The sequence below is a fragment of the Oncorhynchus tshawytscha genome, linkage group LG01, assembly GCF_018296145.1.
Source record: "Oncorhynchus tshawytscha isolate Ot180627B linkage group LG01, Otsh_v2.0, whole genome shotgun sequence".
Classification (NCBI taxonomy): Eukaryota; Metazoa; Chordata; class Actinopteri; order Salmoniformes; family Salmonidae; genus Oncorhynchus; species Oncorhynchus tshawytscha.
The window spans coordinates 75195451-75221736 of NC_056429.1; the positions used below are offsets into that span (position 1 = coordinate 75195451).

The 26286-nt window shown below is 44.6% G+C and overlaps 1 protein-coding gene and 1 long non-coding RNA gene across 5 annotated transcripts; both read right to left on the reverse strand.

The window, feature by feature from the left end:
- Positions 1-1441: 1441 nt before the first annotated feature.
- On the reverse strand, positions 1442-2762 carry LOC112252919. Of its 2 annotated transcripts, none has more exons than XR_002953916.2 (2): positions 2463-2762; positions 1442-2219 (listed from the first exon to the last, which is right to left on the reverse strand). It is a non-coding gene; the product is annotated as an uncharacterized LOC112252919 (long non-coding RNA). The 2 variants fall into 2 exon arrangements; XR_002953915.2 differs by having other exon boundaries at positions 1442-2222.
- Positions 2763-3573: 811 nt separating this feature from the next.
- Positions 3574-25569, reverse strand: LOC112256748 (exportin-5-like). 3 transcript variants are annotated; one of them, XM_042325546.1, is made up of 34 exons: positions 25307-25569; positions 23051-23172; positions 22850-22922; positions 22492-22629; positions 22002-22184; positions 21871-21897; positions 21515-21700; positions 21200-21276; positions 20330-20374; positions 20060-20156; positions 16598-16681; positions 16288-16413; positions 15828-15918; positions 15548-15676; positions 15048-15163; positions 11696-11851; positions 11539-11580; positions 11320-11409; positions 10880-11079; positions 10521-10617; positions 10176-10357; positions 9000-9100; positions 8769-8865; positions 8504-8640; positions 7432-7529; positions 7106-7152; positions 6900-6997; positions 5676-5735; positions 5476-5576; positions 5284-5391; positions 4771-4908; positions 4420-4587; positions 3995-4141; positions 3574-3950 (listed from the first exon to the last, which is right to left on the reverse strand). In XM_042325546.1, exons 1-34 carry the CDS (start codon positions 25409-25411, stop codon positions 3945-3947), a joined length of 3672 nt encoding a protein of 1223 aa, XP_042181480.1. In that variant the 5' UTR covers positions 25412-25569; the 3' UTR covers positions 3574-3944. The 3 variants fall into 3 exon arrangements, with proteins under 3 accessions (XP_042181480.1, XP_042181478.1, XP_042181482.1); XM_042325544.1 differs by having other exon boundaries at positions 3574-4141; XM_042325548.1 differs by lacking the exons at positions 3574-3950; positions 3995-4141; positions 4420-4587 and adding an exon at positions 4600-4719.
- Positions 25570-26286: the final 717 nt, after the last annotated feature.

The following is a 26286-nucleotide window of genomic DNA, read 5'->3' on the forward strand; positions in this document are numbered from 1 at the left end:
CAAGACTAACTACCAATTGGGGAAAAAAAGGGCTACACATTTTTTTTTGTCTGTCCTTGGTTGCAACACTCACTCACTACTGGAACCAAAATCAGCACAATAACTGTTCGTCGGGAGCTTCATGAAATGGGTTTCCATGGCCGAGCAGCCACACACAAGCTGGAGCGACGTAAAGCTCAACGCCATTGGACTCTGGAGCAGTGGAAACACGTTCTCTGAGGTGATGAATCACACTTCCAATCAAATCAAAATACAAACCAAATTGTATTTGTCACATGCGCAGAATACAACATACCTTACAGTGAAGTTCTAACTTACAAACCCTTAACCAACAATGCAGTTAGGAAAAAATAAGTTAAGAAAGTATCAACTAGATTCTTTACTAAATTCACCATCTGGCAGTACGACAGAAGAATCTGGGTTTGGCGGATGACAGGAGTACGCTACCTACCCGAATGCATAGTGCCAACTATAAAGTTTGGTGGAGGTGAAATATTGGTCTGGGGCTGTTTTTCATGGTTCGGGCTATACCTCTTAGTTCCAGTGAAGGGAAATCTTAACGCTACAACATACAATGACATTCTAGACAATTCTGTGCTTCCAACTTTTTGGAAACAGTTTGGGGAGGGCCCTTTTGTTTTTCAGCATGACAATGCCCCAGTGCACAAAGCGAGGTCCATAGATAAATTGTTTGTGGAGATCAGGGTGGAAGAACTTGACTGGAGTACAAAGCCCTAACCTCAATCTCATCGAACACCTTTGGGATGAATTGGAACACGGACTGCGAGCCAGGCCTAGTCACCCAACCTCACTAATGCTCTTGTGGCTGAATGGAAGCAAGTCCCCGCAGCAATGTTCCAACATCTAGTGGAAAGTCTTCCCAGAAGAGTGGAGGCTTTTATAGCAGAAAGGAGGGAGGGGCAACTCCATATTAATGCCCACGATTTTATAATGAGATGTTCGACAAGCAGGTGTCCACATACACTACATGACCAAAAATATCCATTCTCCTCTACCTTTCCTTGCTGGCAAAGTATCAGGATGTTGGCTGTGGTTTTGAAGCTGGATTTAGAGAGCTGAATTTGAAAACTGAATCTGGGAAGTTGAACATATGGAACTTTGAATATCTTCAAAAGATGGTTTGTAAACTTGATACAGACAATGAATACAATATCTACCATGAATATTAATATAATTCCGTTTCAAATCCTGAAATACAAGTAAAATGTATGAATTCAATGATTCAAGTTGTGCATTAAACATAAAAAAATATCAAACTCAATATCCTAAAACAAATTCAAAATGATAAAATTCAAATACAATCTCTGTTGGCACTGAAATCACTCCATACCATAATCAGCCACTGACTCTAGAAGATGAACCAATGGGAGGGACGGATTACTAACGAATAACCTTAAATATTTAAAAAAGTAACATTTAAAATGACTCAAGTCTACCTTTATTTAAAAACAGCAAAATATAAAAACAGTACTACAGTTTTAAATACTTCTCCCCCTGTACAAGTTTGTTTTTTTATACATTCATTAAGGAAAAAAGTTGGCCACGTGAACAAATCAATCATTGACAGGGTTGGGAGATTTAAAGGGGTAGTTCATACCAAAAATCTAAGATTCCTCCCAAAATGATGTAACAAAGTCCCCTGACTATTATATTTTATGCCATCAAAAAACTCTGATCATTCTGTATGTATTTGGATAAATCAGCTTTGGTCCCATATTAATGGGAAAGACAGACTGGCAACATATAAACCTCACAGCAATTGGTGCCTATTTTTCATATTGATTTGAGATTCAGGCCTGCAGCTTCTTCCAAATGCACACAAATATGACCTACAAAACAGATGGCATAAAATATGGGATCTCGACCACATTGGATCAGTTTTCATAAACAATACCGCCGAACAAAAGTCGATGTTGCGGCAAACTATTTCCATTAACATAGGTGGAATGCAGTGCTGGCTTCTCATATGTTCACAGCTGGGAGAACCAGTGCAAAAAAAGTCAATGACAAATCTACTTCAACCATCAACAGAGTAATGATTCTGTACAAAACATTGGTTTGAAAATAGCTCTCCTTATACAGCAGACTACTTTGAAGTGTAACACCTCAGACATGCTCACTGGATCCCATTCAGGTTCTTCTGGCACAAAATGGCTGCAGTCGTTGAGCACCCAGGTGGATGGTCCATGTTTGCGGATCTACTAAAACACAATTAAAGCTAAATGTGTTGTGCTAGTGAGGAAATGTGCTGTATAAACGCAATTCTTTGTTACATTTACAACCTGCAGGGTTTATGGCAAAAGCCATGTCCTGTTGAAGGACAATCACCATCATCATACTGTTCTATATTTCTGATCAAGGCAGACAGACACTCACATTATTTGGATAAATATTATTGAGCAGTTAGCAGGGTTCAGTCCATGACAGAATATTCTGATTACCTTTGTCCTAAATGGGGAGGCTGCCACAAATTGTAGAGTCCATTCATCCCACTGTCGATCGATAGGGTAGAAACGTCGAACACTTGTTGAGCCAATCCTTCAGGAGTAAAAGTCCCCGGGAGGATAGAAAGTGTATGCATGTTTGTGTGTGTGTTAGGCCAGACTGAGTGCTGCTCTGTGCTCCTAGATGTCGTCCAGCACTGGGGAGAAGAGTGCTGCTCTGTGCTCCTAGATGTCGTCCAGCACTGGGGAGAAGAGTGCTGCTCTGTGCTCCTAGATGTCGTAGCACTGGGGAGAAGAGTGCTGCCAGCACACTGGGGAGAAGAGTGCTGCTCTGTGCTCCTAGATGTCGTCCAGCACTGGGGAGAAGAGTGCTGCTCTGTGCTCCTAGATGTCGTCCAGCACTGGGGAGAAGAGTGCTGCTCTGTGCTCCTAGATGTCGTCCAGCACTGGGGAGAAGAGTGCTGCTCTCCTAGATGTCGTCCAGCACTGGGGAGAAGAGTGCTGCTCTGTGCTCCTAGATGTCGTCCAGCACTGGGGAGAAGAGTGCTGCTCTGTGCTCCTAGATGTCGTCCAGCACTGGGGAGAAGAGTGCTGCTCTGTGCTCCTAGATGTCGTCCAGCACTGGGGAGAAGAGTGCTGCTCTGTGCTCCTAGATGTCGTCCAGCACTGGGGAGAAGAGTGCTGCTCTGTGCTCCTAGATGTCGTCCAGCACTGGGGAGAAGAGTGCTGCTCTGTGCTCCTAGATGTCGTCCAGCACTGGGGAGAAGAGTGCTGCTCTGTGCTCCTAGATGTCGTCCAGCACTGGGGAGAAGAGTGCTGCTCTGTGCTCCTAGATGTCGTCCAGCACTGGGGAGAAGAGTGCTGCTCTGTGCTCCTAGATGTCGTCCAGCACTGGGGAGAAGAGTGCTGCTCTGTGCTCCTAGATGTCAGCACTGGGGAGAAGAGTGCTGCTCTGTGCTCCTAGATGTCGTCCAGCACTGGGGAGAAGAGTGCTGCTCTGTGCTCCTAGATGTCGTCCAGCACTGGGGAGAAGAGTGCTGCTCTGTGCTCCTAGATGCTGGGGAGAAGAGTGCTGTGTGCTCCTAGATGTCCAGCACTGGGGAGAAGAGTGCTGCTCTGTGCTCCTAGATGTCGTCCAGCACTGGGGAGAAGAGTGCTGCTCTGTGCTCCTAGATGTCGTCCAGCACTGGGGAGAAGAGTGCTGCTCTGTGCTCCTAGATGTCGTCCAGCACTGGGGAGAAGAGTGCTGCTCTGTGCTCCTAGATGTCATCCAGCACTGGGGAGAAGAGTGCTGCTCTGTGCTCCTAGATGTCGTCCAGCACTGGGGAGAAGAGTGCTGCTAGTGCTCAGATGTCGTCCAGCACTGGGGAGAAGAGTGCTGCTAGTGCTCCTAGATGTCATCCAGCACTGGGGAGAAGAGTGCTGCTCTGTGCTCCTAGATGTCATCCAGCACTGGGGAGAAGAGTGCTGCTAGTGCTCCTAGATGTCGTCCAGCACTGGGGAGAAGAGTGCTGCTAGTGCTCCTAGATGTCATCCAGCACTGGGGAGAAGAGTGCTGCTAGTGCTCCACTCTCACTGGTCTCCAGAATGTCCCTTTTCTCAGGCTTCGGCTTCTTAAAGAGAGACGGAAGATTTCGTATATGTACCTCCTTTTTGAACTGCTGGGCCAGAGCTTTCTGTGGGTAGGAGAGATCAAGAACAATTTAGAATCGGTTTGGATTGAATGGTTGTCTTACACAGCGTGCAGGCCCTATTCAATTAAACTTATTAAAATACTGATAGCACTCACCAATACAGTGCAACTTACATCCTTTAATTCAAATCTATTTCAAAAGTCACAATGGACACATTTCAGACATTATTTTAAATTAAATAATTCTAGGTCTTTGCTGCAGGTCATTTTACAGAAAAAACTAAATAGAGCCCTCCCCCTGGTGGCAGGTGGTGTTATTACCCCCACAGCGCCAGCAATGAGCTTCTTGAACTGGTCTTTCCTCTTCTTCTCTCCCAACCTCTGAGCGGAGCTGGGCTCCAGCAACCGCTGGTCGTACTGGTCTAGAGCCTCCAGATTGATGTCGGGGATCTGAGTCATCACGTCTCTTAGCTCCATGTACCGCGGCCGCTGTCCCAGGGAGGGAGGGAAGAGAGGAAAGGGTTAGTTGTTGAGGAAGGGAGGAGCAGGACAGGAGACAGAAGAGTGAGTGATGTTGGGGATCTGAGTCATCACAGCCCTCAGCTCCATGTACCGCGGCCGCTGACCCAGGGAGGCGAGGCAGAGTTAGGAGGGAGAGAATGTGACTCTCACCAGGTTCTCGTACATAAGCAGGGCCAGTTGTGTGAGGGCTGAGTTGCAGATCTCATGCTGCCCATGCATCTGCAGTCCCTTCAGAACACTGGTATAGAACCATGTGACCGCCTCTGGCAAAAGGTTCCCACCTACAACCTGAACACAACAGAGTCAGAGAGAGAGAGGGAGGAGGAGAGACGGGCACAGTGAAGAGAGAGGAGGAGAGACAGGCACAGTGAAGAGAGAGGAGGAGAGACAGGCACAGTGAAGAGAGAGGAGGAGAGACAGGCACAGTGAAGAGAGAGGAGGAGAGACAGGCACAGGGAAGAGAGAGGAGGAGAGAGGCACAGTGAAGAGAGAGAGGGAGACAGCAGAGTGGAGGGAGGGAGGAATCTTCGAATCACAGGAGTGAATCACAAACACAGTCAGACAGACACCGAGTAAGGAGGGAGCGAGAGGAAAAGGAAGCTAAATGGATAGGGAGAGCTCAGGATGGAAAGTTGCTGTCAGTCTGTCCTGTGTGTAGCCTACCTGTCGTAGCAGGGTCCAGCACACGATGGAGGCGCTGCGGTGACAGTTACTGGTGTCCTTCCAGGACAGAGAGGTGAATGAGATGGTCAACAAGGTCATATAGATGTCCTGCAGAGGGAGAGAGAAATAGTCCCATCACACTGCCATGGGTAGATGCTCCGGTGTGTGTGTGTGTGTGTGTGTTGTGCTGACCTCGTGTTTGAGAAAACACTTCCCCAGCTCCGTCAGTTCACCTGTTGGCTGGGCAGGGGAGACAGTGACTGCCTGGGACTCAGTGGACATCATCTCCTCCTCTACACACACAGGATAGGACATAACAAGGAAGGGGAAGATTGAGAAGGGGGTGGACCTGAGTAATACTTTTCTTCCCTAGAAAACAAGTGAACACTTACCATCCACATCTTCCTTGTTTCCTGCTGGCGCAGGCACCTTTTTCATTATGCAGGCGTGAGCTGATGGGAAAGGATCAATGTTAGGACACATGACTAGACTGAAATAAACTCCATAAACCCCAACTGGAGCTGCTGCTCCAGTTTCAACTGTTCTGCCTGCGGCTATGGAACCCTGACCTGTTCACCGGACGTGCTACCTGTCCCAGACCTATTATTTGACCATGCTGGTCATTTATGAACATTTGAACATCTTGGCCATGTTCTGTTATAATCTCCACCCGGCACAGCCAGAAGAGGACTGGCCACCACTCATAGCCTGGTTCCTCTCTAGGTTTCTTCCTAGGTTTTGGCCTTTCTAGGGAGTTTTTCCTAGCCAACATGCTTCAACACCTGCATTGCTTGCTGTTTGGGGTTTTAGGCTGGGTTTCTGTACAGCACTTTGAGAGATCAGCTGATGTACGAAGGGCTATATAAATACATTTGACTTAGATTTTTGATATACCCCAAATCTATCAAATATGGATACGCAGCAGAGCTAAATTCATAGGTCCAGTTTCTCAGACTTAGATGAATCCTTCTCCTGGACAATACATAAATACATGCTCAATGGAGAAGCTGAACTGAAATGGACAGATCCACCTGTAGCCGAATACCCAAGAGGGTCTGGATCAAGAATTCTAAATAATGTCACTGGTCTGATCTGATTGTCAAGTGTAATTTTAACTGACTTGAATGCAAGGACACATACAGATCCACCTGTAGCCGAATACCCAAGAGGGTCTGGATCAAGAATTCTAAATAATGTCACGGGTCTGATCTGATTGTCAAGTGTAATTTTAACTGACTTGACTGCAAGGACACGTACAGATTCGAATGCTGAAAGAGAGAAATTTGATCATTTATGCTGCTGCTCTTGCTTTTCACGAGCGTGGTGCGTGTAGCTTGTTGTTGGCCAATCACAAGTCATCAAAGTGGCAATAGGCTAACAGTCAGAGCCGCTGTGTGTGGGGCAAAAGTTAGGAGACATCTAATCAATGGAAGATGGAATTAAAAGTTAAAGGAGAATGACAGGCTACAATGACCAACAGCCAACCGGTATGCTGCTACTTAATGTTCTCAATGGAGTTATTTATTTGGACCCTTGAAGGCCTCTGATTGAAAGTGTTAGTTAATCGCTCCCTGCATCCCAATAATCTGACCTTTCTCCCAAAAGTGTGGACTTACTGAGCAGGTCCAGAACCTCTCTGGTGAGCAGCCGAACTAGCTGCTCCTCCAGCATCTCCTGATTCTCCTCACACGACTCGTCCTCCTCCTCCTCCCCACTACACACAGAGGGAAAGAGATTGTCAACATACCACTAGCACAAGAAAACCTACGCATTGAAAGAGACCACAAGCCTTCATAAGGACCCACAGATGGACACATCTTACCTGACAGTACTCCTCTGGTTGATGATCTGCCACCTGAGATTGAGTCTCTGTATAAATAAACAGAGTCAACACGTCACATGATAAGTTGTCCCATTTCTTATTAATAGTGACTGATTACTAGTGCGCATGACAATAAGCTCGGAGTGTTTGATCAGCCTCTGATTTCTGTTAGTTTGGTAGTTGTACCACAGTTAACCTTTTTTGTTGTGAGTACTTTGTTTTGTGTGTTTTTTTTATTTATTTATTTATTTTTTACATGCAAAGAAACTCTCCTTTTTGGTATATTGCTTCACAGGCACAAGGGGGAAAAGCGTGAGAGTTCAGACCTGTAGCATGTAGGCGAACAGAGGCCCCAGCAGGGGGCAGAGCAGACTGTTGTAGCACTCCTGAGGACATGACACCACCAGCTGCTTCAGGAACACCCGTTCACACACACATTAAGGAACACAGTTGGACTGAATGGATACTGTACATGTAAAGTCAATGCTATTATCAATGTATTTGATCACTAACAATGACATTATAATCCCTTTTTGTCGGAACAAAATTACTATATACACTAAACAAAAAATCTAAACGCAACATGCAAAGTGTTGGTCCCATGTTCAATGCTCTGAAATTAAAGATCCCTGAAATGTTCCATACGTACAAAAAGCTTGTTTCTCTCACATTTTGTGCACAGATTTGTTTACATCCCTGTTAGTGAGCATTTCTCCTTTGCCAAGATAATCCATCCACCTGACAGGTGTGGCATATCAACAAGCTGATTAAACAGCTTTAAACAGCATGATCTTTACATAGGTGCATCTTGTACCGGGGACAATAATAGTCCACTTTAAAATGTGCAGTTTTGTCACACAACATCACTGATGTCTCAAGTTTAGAGGGAGTGTGCAATAGGCATGCTGACTGCAGGACTGTCCACCAGAGCTGTTGCCAGAGAATTTAATGTTAATTTCTCTACCATGTCGTTTTAGAGAATTTGGCAGTACTTCCAAAAGGCCTCAACCACAGACCACGTGTAACCATGCCAGCCCAGGACCTCCACATCCAGCTTCTTCACCTGCGGAATCATCTGAGACCAGCCACCCGGACAGCTGATGAAACTGAGGAGTATTTCTGTCTGTAATAAAGCCCTTTGTGGGGAAAAACTCATTCTGATTGGCTGGGCCTGGCTCCCCAGTGTGTGGGCCTGACTCCCAAATTGGTGGGGCTATGCCCTACCAGGCCCACCCATGGCTGCACCCCTGCCCAGTCATGTGAAATCCATAAATTAGGGCCTAATGAATTAATATCAATTGACTGATTTCCTTATATGAACTGTAACTCAGTAAAATCGTTGAAATTGTTGCACGTTGCATTCACATGTGATTGGCAGCTAATGGGACAGAAGGATATGGAGCATGGTGCGGAGTCTGTGGTCAGGCATGTTGTCGAGGGAGACAAAGACAGAACCAACGATCTGTTCAGCCAATCCCTCGATGGTGTAGAAGTCCTGCTGCAATGATAGGCCTGCCTTCCCCAGGATATGGTAACTAGAGAGAGAATGGGGGTGCGCAAGCGAGAGGAAGAGGGGGAAATGAGCAAGAGAGCAAGACTGGTGGTTGTGTGTGTGTATGTGGAGATGGAGGAAGCGGAAGACTATCCAAAGTGAGGAAGTCACCAGTTGTCGTAGAGGGTACAGAAGAATCCCTGCATGCGCTCTAGATGAGTCTTATACACTGGAGGGTCATAGATGTCCAGGGCTGGCTGAGGCAGGCCTACAGGTCAGGACACAATATTCATGTTTATTATCCTTCAAAGGGGAAATTATAGCCACTGGTTACCAACCTTTGATATAGTGTTTCTAAACCAGTACAGGGCATAACCATTGAATCAGTGTGGTTCCTCTCACCTAGAACCATGTTCTTCTCCACCTCTATCATGTCGTAGGCCTTGGAGAACGTCTCACTTAGACGACACATGTTCTCCGGCAGGAAGAGACTGTTGTGGGTTCTACAGAGAAACAACATGATCCTCTTTATCATTATGTTCATCACAAACACTCTCACCATTACCACCATCATCATAACAAACAAACAAACAAACACTCACCATCATAAAAAACAAACACTCTCACCATCATCATAACAAACAAACACTCACCATCATAACAAACAGACACTTCACCATTACCACCATCATAACAAACAAACAAACACTCTCACCATTACCACAACAAACAAACACTCACCATCATAAAACAAACAAACACTCTCACCATTACCACCATCATAACAAACAAACTCACGATCATAAAAAACAAACTCTCACCACTACCATCATCATAACAAACACTCACCATCATAAACAAACACTCACCATCATAACAAACAAACACTCACCATCATAACAAACAGACACTTCACCATTACCACCATCATAACAAACAAACACTCTCACCATTACCACAACAAACACTCACCATCATAACAAACAAACACTCACTATTACCACCACCATCATAACAAAAACACTCACCATTACCACCATCATAACACACAAACACACACCATCATAACAAACAAACACTCTCACCATTACCACCATCATAACAAACAAACACTCACCATTACCACCACCATAACAAACAAACACTCACCATTACCACCACCATCATAACAAACAGTCTCACCATTACCACCACCATCATAACAAACAAACACTCACCATCACCACCATCATAACAAACAAACACTCACCATCACCACCATCATAACAAACAAACACCCACCATCATAATAAACACTCACCATTACCACCATTATAACACTCACTATTACCACCACCATCACAAACACCATCATCACCACAAACACTATCACCATCATCACCACAAACACTATCACCACCACCACCATCACAAACACTATCACCACCACCACCACCATCAAACACTATCACCACTACCATCACAAACACTATCACCACAATCACAAACAGCACCATTATCACAAACACTATTACCATCCTCATCACCATCTTAATCAAAAACCCATAATGTTTCTCTACCGCACCCCCACCCCCTTACCTGATGAGGGCGAGCAGGTTGGGCAGCAGTGCCAGGACCTGGGCGCTGCAGGGGTTTCTGTAGATAGGGGCTCCATTAGGGGAGTAGCCCACTACGAACCCCCCTGCCTTCGCCTCCTCCAGGTCAGCCGGCCAGCGGGCCCTCTTCACCACCCCCAGGATGGTGTACACACAGAAACTCAACTGGTGGGCAGGGTGAGACAAACCGTGAATAAGAAATGTTTCAATACAGTTGACGTTTTGGCAGAACTGGTTGAATTGGCAAGCCTGACATCACATAAAAAGTTTTAGCACTTAGCCATGAACGCACACACACACACACACACACACACACACACACACCTACCCGTGACCTGTTGATGCCCGTTGTGTGTTCTGTGCCTTCAGCCACCAGCTGATCAGCACCAACGAAGTCCAGGAACAGAGCAGGATCCCACAGCACACTGATGCACACAGAGAGAGAACAACCAGTGTATAATACAGTGCAAGTGGGTGTATAGTTTAGTGTGTACGCATGTTGTGTGTGTACGCATGTTGTGTGTGTACGCATGTTGTGTGTGTACGCATGTTGTGTGTGTACGCATGTTGTGTGTGTACGCATGTTGTGTGTGTACGCATGTTGTGTGTGTACGCATGTGTGCGTCTGTGTGCATGCAGTGCGTGTAAGCAGTTCAGTGTAGACATGGTACGTGTGTGTGTACATACCGCCTCATCTCGTCTGAGGTCCAGCGAGCGACCACAGTGGCCATGAGCTCCTCCAGGAAGTGTTTCTGCTTGTTGTAGTCTTTGAACTGGTTACTGATGAGGACCAGGGCCTCCATAAGAGCACACTTCTCCAGCATGTTCAACAGAGCCTCGCTGGAGAACAGCTTCTTCACGTGGTTATACATCATGTCAAAACACGGCTGAATGGAGACAGAGAGTGAGTGTGAGAGAGAGATGTTACATGAAAAACAGACACACCCAAACATCCCTCCCCCACAGATACACATACACTTGTAAGATGCAATAGATTTGTACACTGGTTCTAAGAGTCATAGCCAACGGTTTCATCAGTATCTACTTAAAGCAGCTGTTCCATTCTACTGCACAGCGATGGATGAGCCTTCTCTAGGAGTAGAATGAACTTGACCGCAGACACATACAAGAATGAATTGTGGGTAGTCTCGAGACATCTTGATGATGGAGGAGCAGGCGTGTCTTCTGATGTTCTTCACCGCACGCGTCCGTGGTGCCTGAAAATGACATTCCAGGTCAGACTGATGATTGGATGAACAACTCCTTAGCCTCGGATTCCTATTGCTTCTACACAATCCCAACGAACACATCTGTCGTCCCTCCTAAGAATATTTAAGACGGCTCACCTTACTCTCCTCTACCACCTCGAATGTGATGGAGGCAAATAGCTGGGAAGGAAAAGAAGAACAAGTTCAAGTTTTAAAAGGTGGACACAATGCACAAAAGGTCAGGAGAGAGAGATTGTAGATCGGTGTGCATGCTTTTGAGCGCAGGTGTGTTCACCTTGTAGAGGACCTGAGGCAGGAAGTGAGGTCGGTGTGTGACGAAGGGGAAGAGGACGGAGACGTTGGTGAGGACACAGGACAGGATGAGAGGGTCTTGGGTGTTGTAGTTCAACACAGCCTGTAGCAGCTCAATGCCCTGGTCTACCGGCAACTTCTACAGCAGGGGCAAAGGGACACTAGAGTCAGAGTTTCTTCTACATCGGCAATTTCTTTTCATTACATTCATAACACTTGGGAACCACTATTTTAAAGGATCTGTAATAAACCATTTATAGTGTGTGTTCACCATTTATTAATCATCACTCCCACATTTATAAACCATCTACAAATCATCAGTAAAGTACTTTTGCAGCCCCTAAAGTGAGCACTATTTATGCTTTCTAAAATGTTCTGTGACCAGTGTAATTGGTCACTGCCATTGGTAAACATTCCAGCAGCACCTAGCAAAATAATAAGCCCACAACACAGGATATTTAAGGACATTTTAAAAATACATACACAAATATAAATGCAACATGTAAAGTATTTCATGAGCTGAAATAAAATATCCCAGAATTTCTCCATACGCACAAAAAGCTTATTGCTATCAAATTTTGTGCACAAATTTGTTTACATCCCTGTTGGTGAGCATTTCTCCTTTGCCAAGATAATCCATCCACCTGACAGGTGTGGCATATCAACAAGCTGATTAAACTGCATGATCATTACACAGGTGGAACTTGTGCTGGGGACAATAAAAGGCCACTCAAAAAAGTGCAGTCAATGCCACAGATGTCTCAACTTTTGAGGGAGCATGCAATTGGCATGCTGACTGCAGGAATTTCCACTAAAGCTGTTGCCAGAGAATTTAATGTTAATTTCTCTACTATAAGCTTCCGATATGTTGTTTTAGAGAATTTGACAGTACGTCTAACCGGCCTCACAACCACAGACCACGTGTAACCATGCCAGCCCAGGACCTCCACATCCAGTTTCTTCACCTGCGGGATCATCTGAGACCAGCCACCCAGACAGCTGATGAAACGGAGGAGTATTTCAGTCTGTAACAAAGCTCTTTTGTAGGGAGAAACTCATTTTGATTGGCTGGGTATGGCTCCCCAGTGGGTGGGCCTAGATCCCAAGTAGGTGGAACTAGTTCCCAAGTGGGTGGGCCTAGCTCCCAAGTGGGTGGGCCTATGCCCTTGCAGGCCCACCAATGGCTGCGCCCCTGCCCAGTCACGTGAAATCCATAGATTAGGTCCTATTGAATTCATTTCAATGAACTGATTTACTCAAATGAACTGTAAAATCGTTGAAATTGTTGCATGTTGCATTCATACAGTGGGGCAAAAAGGTATTTAGTCAGCCACCAATTGTGCAAGTTCTCCCACTTAAAAAAAGAGAGGCCTGTAATTTTCATCATAGGTACACTTCAACTATGACAGACAAAATGAGGGGGAAAATCCAGAAAATCACATTGTAGGATTTTTAAATGAATTTATTTGCAAATTATGGTGGAAAATAAGTATTTGGTCAATAACAAAAGTTTCTCAATACTTTGTTATATACCCTTTGTTGGCAATGACAGAGGTCAAACGTTTTCTGTAAGTCTTCACAAGGTTTTCACACACTGTTGCTGGTATTTTGGCCCATTCCTCCATGCAGATCTCCTCTAGAGCAGTGATGTTTTGGGGCTGTTGCTGGGCAACACGGACTTTCAACTCCCTCCAAAGATTTTCTATGGGGTTGAGATCTGGAGACTGGCTAGGTCACTCCAGGACATTGAAATGCTTCTTACAAAGCCACTCCTTTTTTGCCCGGGCGGTGTGTTTGGGATCATTGTCATGCTGAAAGACCCAGCCACGTTTCTTCTTCAATGCCCTTGCTGATGGAAGGAGGTTTTCACTCAAAATCTCAAGATACATGGATCAGTCGTCCTGGTCCCTTTGCAGAAAAACAGCCCCAAAGCATGATGTTTCCACCCCCATGCTTCACAGTAGGTATGGTGTTCTTTGGATGCAACTCAGCATTCTTTGTCCTCCAAACACGACGAGTTGAGTTTTTACCAAAAAGTTATATTTTGACCATATGACATTCTCCCAATCTTCTTCTGGATCATCCAAATGCTCTCTAGCAAACTTCAGCCGGGCCTGGACATGTACTGGCTTAGACAGGGGGACACGTCTGGCACTGCAGGATTTGAGTCCCTGGCGGCGTAGTGTGTTACCGATGGTAGGCTTTGTTACTTTGGTCCCAGCTCTCTGCAGGTCATTCACTAGGTCCCACCGTGTGGTTCTGGGATTTTTGCTCACCGCTCACCTTGTGATCATTTTGACCCCACAGGATGAGATCTTGCGTGGAGCCCCAGATCGAGGGAGATTATCAGTGGTCTTGTATGTCTTCCATTTCCTAATAATTGCTCCCACAGTTGATTTCTTCAAACCAAGTTGCTTACCTATTGCAGATTCAGTCTTCCCAGTCTGGTGCAGGTCTACAATTTTGTTTCTGGTGTCCTTTGACAGCTCTTTGGTCTTGGCCATAGTGGAGTTTGGAGTGGGACTGTTTTGAGGTTGTGGACAGGTGTCTTTTATACTGATAACAAGTTCAAACAGGTGCCATTAATACAGGTAATGAGTGGAGGACAGAGGAGCCTCTTAAAGAAGAAGTTACAGGTCTGTGAGAGCCAGAAATCTTGCTTGTTTGTAGGTGGCCAAATACTTATTTTCCACCATAATTTGCAAATAAATTCATTAAAAATCCTACAATGTGATTTTCTTCCCTCATTTTGTCGGTCATAGTTGAAGTGTACCTATGATGAAAATTACAGGCCTCCCTCATCTTTTTAAGTGGGAGAACTTGCACAATTGGTGGCTGACTAAATACTTTTTTGCCCCACTGTATGTGATTGGCAGCTAAATGGGACAGAAGGATATGGAGCGGAGTCTGTGGTCAGGCACGTTGTCGAGGGAGACAAAGGCAGAACCAACGATCTGTTCAGCCAATCCCTCGATTTTTGTTCAGTATATATACATTTTGTTGTTCTGAATGACTACCTTACTAACATTTACAAATGTAGTAGTAATTAATAAAATGGTGATCAGTTTGTGACTGCCTTATAAATAACTTATTACGGACTCTTCATATAAAGTTACACCAACACTAGTTTATGTTTTTGACCATGGGGAGAAAAAATATGAATCAATAGTTATGCGTTTCAAAAATCCCTACACATTTTGTTGCTATCTAGGGCACCCCCCTGGTAGCGTTTACACTTTGCCCTCTCTACCCCTCTTACCCTCCTCTGTAAAATACTATTTTTGCTCTCTCCATCTCTCTGCTGTGGGTAGCTATTCTCATTTGGCAGCTTGTACCTCATCCTCCACGTTCTTAAAGATCTTTCCCACAACACTCTCTGTAAAGAAGGTCATAGCATCCCACTGGACCACTGACGGAGACAGGATAGAACACAGCCCCTCAGCCGTCTTAGCTGGAAAGAAAAGGAGGAAGACAGAAAGACCAAAAAGAGAGAAAAAGAGTCAGGAGGAATAAAAAGGGGGAAAAAAGAGAGTGTAGTTAATCAGGCTGATTAGTTAACATGCATCAACAGTATCATGTATTCATGTATTTTTTGTTAATAGTGAGAACTCATCTCATACAAATAAAGACGCATTTCTTTTTAAAAACCTCCTCAACTCCTCCTTCCAAGATATGAGAATCTCTTGATTTGAGCAATCAAATGGACTCCTCCAAGACATTCAATCATTTTCATACTGACATATTCACCAGTGACCCCCCCACACACACACACACACACAGGAGATCCCCCTCCCCAGATCGCCACTATTTGCCACAGTCGAGAAGCAGCACGTACACACAGTGGTTCCGATATCAATGGGCGCACTGGTCTGATACTGCAGCCACTCTGCTGCAATCTGGAAGGCCTCCAAGGGAACAATACGACACGCATTCCGGACCACCTCCCCCTGCTGCGCTCGGAACGCTGGAAGACATCGGAACACGGACACAAGCATCAGGGTCGTGATCCGTAGGAACGAACTGGAGAAAATATTCTTTAATGGCAAGAAAAATGTATTATATTAATATTGTTTAAGTCTAACGTATTCAAACACAATAGGAGTCACATTGCTTACAGTTGAAGAAGGAGTTGAAGTCTTCATCACTGTCGAAGTCATGACGGGAGTACTCACAGCTGGGACTGTCGTTGCTGGAAGGGAAACCAGTCTAGCAGGAGGAACACAACAATATAGAACAGCAATTCGTACAATTAAAAGAACCTTGCATGTAGAGACAAAGTCTACATAGTGGAAGAGCTAAACCTTTCCGTGTAGTTGTTACACGTATTTTGGATTTCGGTGTAGTTGTTACACGTATTTTGGATTTCGGTGTAGTTGTTACACGTATTTTGGATTTCGGTGTAGTTGTTATATTTTGGATTTCGGTGTAGTTATATTTTAGATGCATAATTTGTGCCTTCGTGTGTAGATCAATTTGTGAGTCGTTTACATGCTCACTTTTTCTAATGAACATTTTGATGCTTTAATGTGCAACAGCACAAAGTCTTGGATGCATGTACATTGTAGCCTGTCTCACCTTGACTAGGTTGGTCATGGTGGCTCTAAAGTACTTGATGGTCATCTGGATGATGACAGGATCCTTGGAGAGAATCTCATGTCTGAACAAAGTTCCCCATGTGATCTGGGTGGAAGACCTAAGGAACTGGTGGGAAAAGACAAATACTTTAGTTCAGAGTAGGGTAGTTTATCAGAACAGATCAAAAAAATGTAAGAATACTATGTCTCAATGTTCAGTGCTCGAGGACCAGATCTGACAAAGTGGGATATGGAGAAACAGTAGTGTTAGCTACCTGGCTAGTACTTTATTTTAACAGTAGGTAACTCGCCTGGCTTGGGTGTGTGGTGAAGGCCAGGAACGCTTCTGTGTACTTGCTAAGGTTTACTGGTACCTCTACCTCCACATCTGAACCCTGCATTAGAAACACATAGCACAAACGACACAATCAAGACACCCACATGCACTTTTTTTTTTGGTACAGCTTTTGGCCGCTAAAACAAACGAAAAGCAGAAAACTTGCCGGCCAAAATGACAAAATAATGGTTTTTATTCAGTGATGGAAATAACAGTCAATGTAAACTACCATTCAAACATTTGGGTTCACTTAGAAATGTCCTTGTTTTTGAAAGAAAAGCACATTTCTTGTCCATTAAAATAACATCAAATTGATCAGAAATACATTGTAGACATTGTTAATGTTGTAAATGACTATTGTAGCTGAAAAAGGCTGATTCTTTATGGAATATCTACATAGGTGTACAGAGGCCCATTATCAGCAACCATCACTCCTGTGTTCCAATTGCACGTTGTGTTAGCTAGTCCAAGTTTATCATTTTAAAAAGGCTAACTGATCATTAGAAAACCCTTTTAAAATGATGTTTGCACAGCTGAAAACTGCTGTTCTGATTGATTAAAGAAGCAATAAAACTGGCCTTCTTTAGACTAGTTGAGTATCTGGAGCATCAGCATTTGTTGGTTCGATTACAGACTCAAAATGGCCATAAACAAAGTACTTTCTTCTGAAACTCGTCAGTCTATTCTTGATCTGGGAAATGAAGGCTAGTCCATGCGAGAACTTGCCAATAAACTGAAGATCTTGTACAACACTGTTGACTACTCCCTTCACAGAACAGCGAAAACTGTCTCTAACCAAAATAGAAAGAAGAGTGGGGGACCCCGGTGCACAACTGAGCAAGAGGACAAGTACATTAGAGTATCTAGTTTGAGAAACAGATGCCTCACAAGTCCTCAACTGGCAGCTGCATTAAATAGAGAGGGATTACAGGCTCAAAATGGCTAGAAACAAATAACTTTCTTCTGAAACTCGTCAATATATTCTTGTTCTGAGAAATAAAGGCTATTCTATGCGAGAGATTGCCAAGAAAATGCCAGTCTCAACGTCAACAGTGAAGAGGCGACTCCGGGTGCTGGCCTTCTAAGCAGAGTTGCTCTGTCCAGTGTCTGTGTTCTTTTGCCCATCTTAATATTTTCTTTTCATTGGCCATTCTGGGATATGGCTTTTTCTTTGCAACTCTGCCTAGAAGGCCAGCATCCCGGAGTTGCCACTTCACTGTTGACGTTGAGACTGGGATTAGCTAACACAACTTATCATTGGAACATAGGAGTGATGGTTGCTGATAATGGGCCTCTTTACAACTATGTAGATATTCTATTAATTTTTTTTATTTTTTTTAAATCAGCCGATTCCAGCTAAAATAATAATTTACAACATTAACAATGTCTACACTGCATTTTTGATCAATTTGATGTTATTTTAATGAACAATTTTTTTGTTGCTTTTCTTTCAAAAACAAGGACATTTCTAAGTGACCCTAAACTTTGGAACGGTAGTGTAAATACATTTGACCATCATGCTTCAGTCTATAGGTTAACTGTTAACTGTTTTGGTGCACAATTAAAAAGAGCTACTATTTGTATTTCACAAGCGGTAATTAAAGCGCACCTCCTATTCATCATTCAAGGCGACAGGCTATCAGCGCATCCACTTTACAATGTGAGTTGGAGGCAGTAAGCATTTTGAAAACATACTTAATTGTTTGAAACCTGAAATGTTTTTACTTCATATCATGAGGCATGTCTTACCTTGCTTCAAAGTAGCCTATAGGCAAAATCCCACCATGGAAACACAGAGGCAATTTTATAAAGACTTCATAGGTGGCACGTGAGTTTCAAGTTTGGGGAAGCTTACAATTTCTCTTACCAGATCTACTGTTCTGCGTGCCAGTTATGATTTCCATAGGTACATTTTGGTGGAACTGTTATTTAAATAATAACGTTTTCTTTTTTCAAAATCAATGTCAGGTGGTTAATCATACAAATCAGAATTAAAATCGGAACTTTAAAAAGTAAACTAATGCGAGATCCACAACCTCTGCCATAGGGACACATTGATAGGCTGTTATCCATTGGCGACTAAATAAATTAGCTCATGGAACTCAGACTATAGGCAAAAGCAGCAGTAGGCCTATTGCTCTTTCATACCGAGGACTGATGATTATCGAGGGGGAGATTGGAAAGATTTTTCAAATAGCTTACTGTGAGGAACAATACTTTTAATATATTATCATTAGCAATGAGTGTTAAAAAACCCACTTTCCTATATTTCTGCGCAGCAGGCCAAGTACTTGCGTGCTCAAGCAGGTGCTCCCTCAAAGTTATCAGGACAGAGAAACCAAACACATGCTCATTGCACACGTGGAGAACTTCAAACAAAAGACAATGAATAAAATGTACAAATCTCATAAATGGTTATGAAAAAACCCAAAACTTGTCTCTCACAAGTGTAGCAGGTTGTGAACTCTGAAAGCAACGTTTCCACGAGAATGAGAACGGTAAATGACTGTAATTAACACATGAATTAACAGACATTTAAAAAATGACGGGATTAACGTCACATTTACTACTGGTGACATATGTGATGGGGAATTGATTAAAAAAATTGAAATCAAAGGGCAAACAATTCACACAATGAATATGCAAGTATTGGCAGGAGATAGCTGAGCCATTCTGGAGAGACTTCGCCACACACCCCTCCCATTCTTGTCTCAACAGTTTAAATTCTACTCAAGACACATTATCTTTACACATATTTTAGATGCTTTTCACTGACAGCCACAACTCAATCAGCCAGAACTATAGCCCCACGCGCGCTGCCCAAACTGCGGGCTTTCCACATAAGCATAGGCCTATCAGCTTGTGATTTGAAACAATCCACAGCAAAAAAAATTAAGAAGCTCGATTCCTCTGTGGCTAAGTCATGCTTTCTGGTGAGGTATTTTGTTTCTGTATAGACAGGAGTAATTATATAACTTGGGCAAATGTACTTCGGTATTGGACCCAACGATGTGCCATTTCTCTCCTGTTCTATTGGTTTTCATATCAACAATCCTAGTCATATTAGCAACCCATTCTTGTTATTGCCTCTTTAGAGTCCCCTCTTTCTAAGTTTCTAACAGAGATGTTCATCTCTGTCACATATGGAACCGCTAACAGGTGCTCTGTTTATAATGGTGTTTTCCTAAGAATTGCATTTTGGTAAGTGTTTGAAAATGTGTTTCATTGACTGCTTCATTACATGAGTTGCATGTTCTGTTAAGATGAATTAAAATAATCTAAATGTGTAATTCTGAGCACCGTGGCTGGACGCCCTAATGCATTATGCACCCAATACATACGGGCTAAATTTCTCAAATGGCAGGAAAATGTATATCTTCCCGGTCAAGTTGTCCGGCATCACATTTTCCTAATGGAAACCCTGAGCCAGACTCACCACTAATGAGCAGAGTTGGCTGCCCAGGGCACACAGGACCTGACATAGCCTCTTCAGGAAGGTGTAGTGTCTCTCCACCACCCCCGCCCCCACTGGCCTGGGGGAAATCAAATCAAACTTTACTTAAAGTGCATTTTTAAGCATCGCAGCACACTTCACTGAAAGAAAAAAAGTACCAAGCCCCATGAACTCAAATGCTAAATGGAATGCTAAATAACAAAGCTGGACAAGAACGTTGACGCTGAATACCAAAATGTGTAGGCTACTCACTGTGTTGGAGAGGATTTGTTGCATATTGCTGCTCCATCTGCAGACCTGTAGCCACAAACCAATGAGAATTAGAAGCCAGAATGAGCTAGTAATGCTGCTGTGTAAACCCAGGCCTTGTGGGTGATGAGGGGAATGTACTCACTGTGCAGCAGAGAGGGCTGTGTAAACCCAGGCCTTGTGGGTGATGAGGGGAATGTACTCACTGTGCAGCAGAGAGGGCTGTGTAAACCCATGCCTTGTGGGTGATGAGGGGAATGTACTCACTGTGCTGCAGAGAGGGCTGTGTAAACCCAGGCCTTGTGGGTGATGAAGGGAATGTACTCACTGTGCAGCAGAGAGGGCTGTGTAAACCCAGGCCTTGTGGGTGATGAGGGGAATGTACTCACTGTGCAGCAGAGGGCTGTGTAAACCCAGGCCTTGTGGGTGATGAGGGGAATGTACTCACTGTGCAGCAGAGGGCTGTGTAAACCCAGGCCTTGTGGGTGATGAAGGGAATGTACTCACTGTGCAGCAGAGAGGGCTGTGTAAACCCAGGCCTTGTGGGTGATGAGGGGAATGTACTAACTGTGCAACAGAGAGGGCTGTGTAAACCCAGGCCTTGTGGGTGATGAGGGGAATGTACTCACTGTGCAGCAGAGAGGGCTGTGTAAACCCAGGCCTTGTGGGTGATGAGGGGAATGTACTCACTGTGCAGCAGAGAGGGCTGTGTAAACCCAGGCCTTGTGGGTGATGAGGGGAATGTACTCACTGTGCAGCAGAGAGGGCTGTGTAAACCCAGGCCTTGTGGGTGATGAGGGGAATGTACTCACTGTGCAGCAGAGAGGGCTGTGTAAACCCAGGCCTTGTGGGTGATGAGGGGAATGTACTCACTGTGCAGCAGAGAGGATGTAGTGCATGGCAACGTCATCAAACAGCACCATGAGTGGTTTCCTGTCCTCTAGCTTCCCCTACGGAGACACACCAAGCATGTTAACATAACAGTTCTTTGCCCTGTGATGTACCTGACTAATAATACAGTAATTGTAGACCTGCATTATTCATTCCAATGTCTTGAAAAAATATCTGGTCCGGTCCTACAGAGTAGTCTGCAGAAAGGGGTGTGTCCGAACAGAAAGGGGCGTGTCATGTCCTACAAGGCCTGACTGCAGAAAGGGGAGTGTCTGGTACTGTGTAGTTTGTACTAACCTTGCGGCTAATGGCGATGAGCAGGCACTCTGCAGCCTCCAGCTGCAGCTCTGTCTCACTGAGCAACAGACACAGCATTTCCAGCAGGCGACAGTTGTCATTGGTGATGTTTGCCAGGGCAACCCAGTCTATGTAGCCTGCCAGGGTGTTTAGAGTGGCCACGCCTACCCGACAGTGGGCCTTGGCCTGACCCGGGGGAGAGGGGGAGAGAAGAAGAGGGGGATAAGATGAGAGAGGGGGGGGAGGGGGTAACGTGCACAAAACAGAAAAGTCTCTAGCTGGGTGTCTAAATGTGAATATAACATCTAAATATAACATCAGAAAGTGGATATTGTACATCAAAAACTCTTTCCTACCTGCAATTCTTGGCCAGGTATTCTTTTCTGGAAGAGGTACAAAAAGAGAATATCAATAAAAAGAGGTCAAAAACACTTCCGCATATTATTATTATTTTTTAACAAGACAGTTATAACCATTGTCTGTTTACCAGTTTGCGGTACTCGTCGACGTGGAGCTGCAGGATGGCGAGCAGGAAGCTAAAGATACTCTCCATGTTCTGGGTGAGGGTCTGCTGGATGTCCCGGCGGCGCTGGGTGGGCAAGGTCCGGAAGGTGATCACGTCCTCCGCCAGCCGCAGCAGGATCAACATCACCAGCTCTGTCTGGGCCTCCTGGGGGGGGATGGACACTGATGTTTTCAGCCCTGAAAGTTGCTCCAGGGGCCATGGCACCGCACCAGCATAAAAACCTAGGGGAAACACTGAACTGGAACGTGCCGACTCACCCCTACGCTGGTGGATGGATTACAAACCAAATCCTTGCTCCCTTCCATTTTCAATAAGCCCCCCCACCCCCAGTTTTGTTTCTCTCCAATTGAATGCTGTGATGTTTTCAGCCCTGAAAGTTGCTCTGGGGGCCTTGGCAACGCACCAGCATAAAACCCCAGGGGAAACACTGAACGGGAACGTGCCGACTCACCCCTACACTGGTGAGTGCCTCCATCTCCTTCAGCATGTCAGGCCAGTGCTGAGGCCATTCTCTCTTGATCATCTCCACTATGATCCGCGAGAGAACGTCCTTGATGTGGCTCTCCTCCTCCAGGATAGAATACGTGCCCTGCAGAGGGAGGCAGTGTGCCAGAGTCATGAAACAGACTAGAGTCAGCATATTCATTAATGTACATCTAACTGATCGCACAACAATGTGGAATTTGTTTGAATTTTTGAAAGTACATTTGTAATTGGGTCGACAGACCACCAGTAATTCCACCCGTCATCTTATCTGCCACATACTCTAATATACACTAATAGGGTGTTTATCACCCAAACAGACTCACAGTTGACAATAGCCCCATAGCACAGTTCTTCAGCTGGACTTTCTCTTGCTGTGGCATGTTGTTCCATCTGAACCTATTCTCAACATGAAGAAAAACAACAAGGTTTTGGGGAACACATTGGCACATGTGTAGGGGGATGTCTTGATATCATTGAGGATAACCATGTGAATTATAGACTGTACAATATACTCAATAACTCACTTGATGACGTGCTCCAGTATCTGTAGACCAAAGTGCCTCACCACTGCTGTTTGAGTTGTATCTGCCAACTGTAGCCCACATGGGACACAGAAGGAACACTTCTCTTTGAATTCTTCACAAAACTAAAAATAAAAGAGCGACATGGACAAGTTAATAACATGCACTCAATAAGTTAGCTACTGTATATACCTAGCCAGCTACGTGTAGGACAATCTCACTCACTTCCGTCATCATGAAGTGCTTTGAGAGACTAGTCAAGGACCATATCACCTCCACCCTACCTGACACCCTAGACCCACTTCAATTTGCCTACCGCCCCAATCACAGACGACGCAATTGCAACCACACTGCCCTAACCCATCTGGACAAGAGGAATACCTATGTGAGAATGCTGTTCACCGACTACAGCTCAGCATTTAACACCATAGTACCCTCCAAACTCGTCATCAAGCTCGAGACCCTGGGTCTCGACCCCGCCCTGTGCAACTGGGTACTGGACTTCCTTATGGTCCACCCCCAGGTGGTGAGGGTGGGTAACAACATCTCCTCCCCGCTGATCCTCAACACTGGGGCCCCACAAGGGTGCATTCTGAGCCCTCTCCTGTACTCCCTGTTCACCCACGACTGCGTGACGGTAGGCTTGATTGCCAACAACGACGAGACGGCCTACAGGGAGGAGGTGAGGGCCCTCAGAGTGTGGTGTCAGGAAAATAACCTCACACTCAATCAACGTCAACAAAAGAAAGGAGATGATCGTGGACTTCAGGAAACAGCAGCGGGAGCACCCCCCTATCCACATTGACAGAACAATAGTGGAGAGGGTAGCACTCAAACTTTTACAGATGCACAATCGAGAGCATCCTGTCGGGCTGTATCACCGCCTGGTACTGCAACTGCTCCGCCCACAGCCGTAAGGCTCTCCAGAGGGTAGTGGGGTCTGCACAACGCATCACCGGGGGCAAACTACCTGACCTCCAGGACACCTACACCATCCGATGACACAGGAAAGCCATAAAGATTATCAAGGACAACAACCACCCGAGCCACTGCCTATTCACCCCGCTATCATCCAGAAGGCAAGGTCAGTACAGGTGCATCAAAGCAGGGACCGAGAGACTGAAAAACAGCTTCTATCTCAAGGCCATCAGACTGTTAAACAGCCATCCCTAACATTGAGTGGCTGCTGCCAACATACTGACTCAACTTCAGCCACATTAATAATGGAAAAATTGATGTAAAAATGGATCACTAGCCACTTAATATAATGTTTACATACCCTACATTACTCATCTCATATGTATATACTGTACTCTATAACATCTACTGTATCTTGCCTATGCCATTCTGTACCATCACTCATTCATATATTTTTATGTACATATTCTTCATCCCTTTACACTTGTGTGTATAAGGTAGTTGTGGAATTGTTAGGTTAGATTGCTCGTTGGCTGGTTATTACTGCATTTTCGGGAACTAGAAGCACAAGCATTTCGCTCCACTCGCATTATTAACATCTGCTAACCATGTGTATGTGTGACAAATAAAATTGTATTTGATTTGAATGGATGAATAAAACACGAAAACTGTGAACTTGCAATGATATCCGTCATAGCTATCAATGTAGTTTATGGAGCTTTAGAGAGAAGTGAATTAAACTCTCGAAACAATGCATAACTCAGTTGATTTAACGCAATCAATATAACTAGGCTAAATGGTTGACATAACGCTTATCTTTCATTCAGTTTGAGGGCATCAGTCAGCAGCAATGGCTCTAGCTAACTAGCGACGTGCAATGAACGAAATCCGCAGCTGGAAACGGTAACGTTATGATGCTAGCCATCTGAAGTTAGCTATCTAGCTACGCCCATTGATGATTTAATTTCATAAGGCAAGTCATTTAAGAACAAATTCTTATTTGAGTGGCTGCTGCCGGCCTACCCGGACGACGCTGGGCCAATTGTGCGCCGCCCTATGAGACTCCCAATCACGGCCGGATGTGATACAGCCTGGATTCGAACCTGGGACTGTAGTGACGCCCCTTTCACTGAGATGCAGTGTCTTAGAACGCTGCGCCACTCGGGAGCCACATGCAATGGACATGTGAACTATAATGTGAAGTTATAGCTATGCATCTATGCACATTTTCAGTCAAGCAATCACATTGCAAATAGGAAAGCGAGCTAGTTAGCCATCTGCCGGCCTTTGGGCTACCTTACCAGCTAACATTAGCAAGCTAGCATCTAGCCATCAAGATACCTTTAGGGCCTCCAAGCGATATATTTGGCTAGATTCCGCGTCCATCATCACGTTCACAGCTTTAACAAGCCGATCACACATATCAGCCACCGGTTCACCCATCATATTGAGTAGCGTCTTCAAAAAATGAGATGAAAGCTAGCGGTACCGCACCATGTAAAACACCTGCAAAATAGGTCAACTGAGCGCGCTTTGAGAATTAGCATGTAGCTAGCTACACAGGCGTAACCATAGGCATCAGCCGTGTTCGAGAGTAGCGAAACTACTTCTTCTTCAATGAGGTTTAACGGCGGTTGGCATCCAATAAATATTGCATTTACCGCCCCCTACTAGACTGGAGTACTCCCTTATACTTTGCTTGAATAAATAAAGAAATACTCTAACATCTAACACAAGACTCAGAAAAAAATAATGATCAAATAATAAAAAATAACACCAACCTACTCAACTAATTCAATCTATTTACTCCTACCTCAGGCCAACAACCTGAAAGGATGGGACACCACTACTTAACACACCTTGTAACTCTTTTGATGTCAAGACTCACACACCGAAATAAATAATATATAATATAATAATATATATAATAATATAATAAATAATACCTCTCTGCAGTTACCACCACAACCTCAAATTTGTGCGACTTACATTCCATCCCTGCAGTACAGTCGATAACCATTGCTATAAATGCCAAAAATCCAATCTTACTGAAACACATATCACTTGTTGGCCTATCTCTCTGTACTGGTACAGATACACTACTCACACCACTCTTCTCAGGATCCCTCCCCCTTGACCCATCTTCCTCTACTTTCTTTGATGCCTCAGCATATGACAACTTCTGCACTACTCTAATCCTGGAAACCTCCACCTGCCTCTCTCGCACGGGACATTTTTGATTAACACATTCCACTACTTTCTCCAGTGCTACACATTCCTTTGTCTCATGCCCTTCTGCACACTTCTCCCACCTAGGAACC

Excerpts from the sequence above, each read along its gene's own strand:
- LOC112256748 (XM_042325546.1), bottom strand. The coding sequence starts at position 25,411 with ATGATGGGTGAACCGGTGGCTGATATGTGTGATCGGCTTGTTAAAGCT. Across the intron at positions 7,530-8,503 it reads CAGACTCCGCACCATGCTCC|GGGTGTTCCTGAAGCAGCTG; the intron begins ATATCCTTCTGT and ends GTGTGTGTGAAC. Across the intron at positions 7,153-7,431 it reads TGTTCGCCTACATGCTACAG|AGACTCAATCTCAGGTGGCA; the intron begins GTCTGAACTCTC and ends TTATTTATACAG.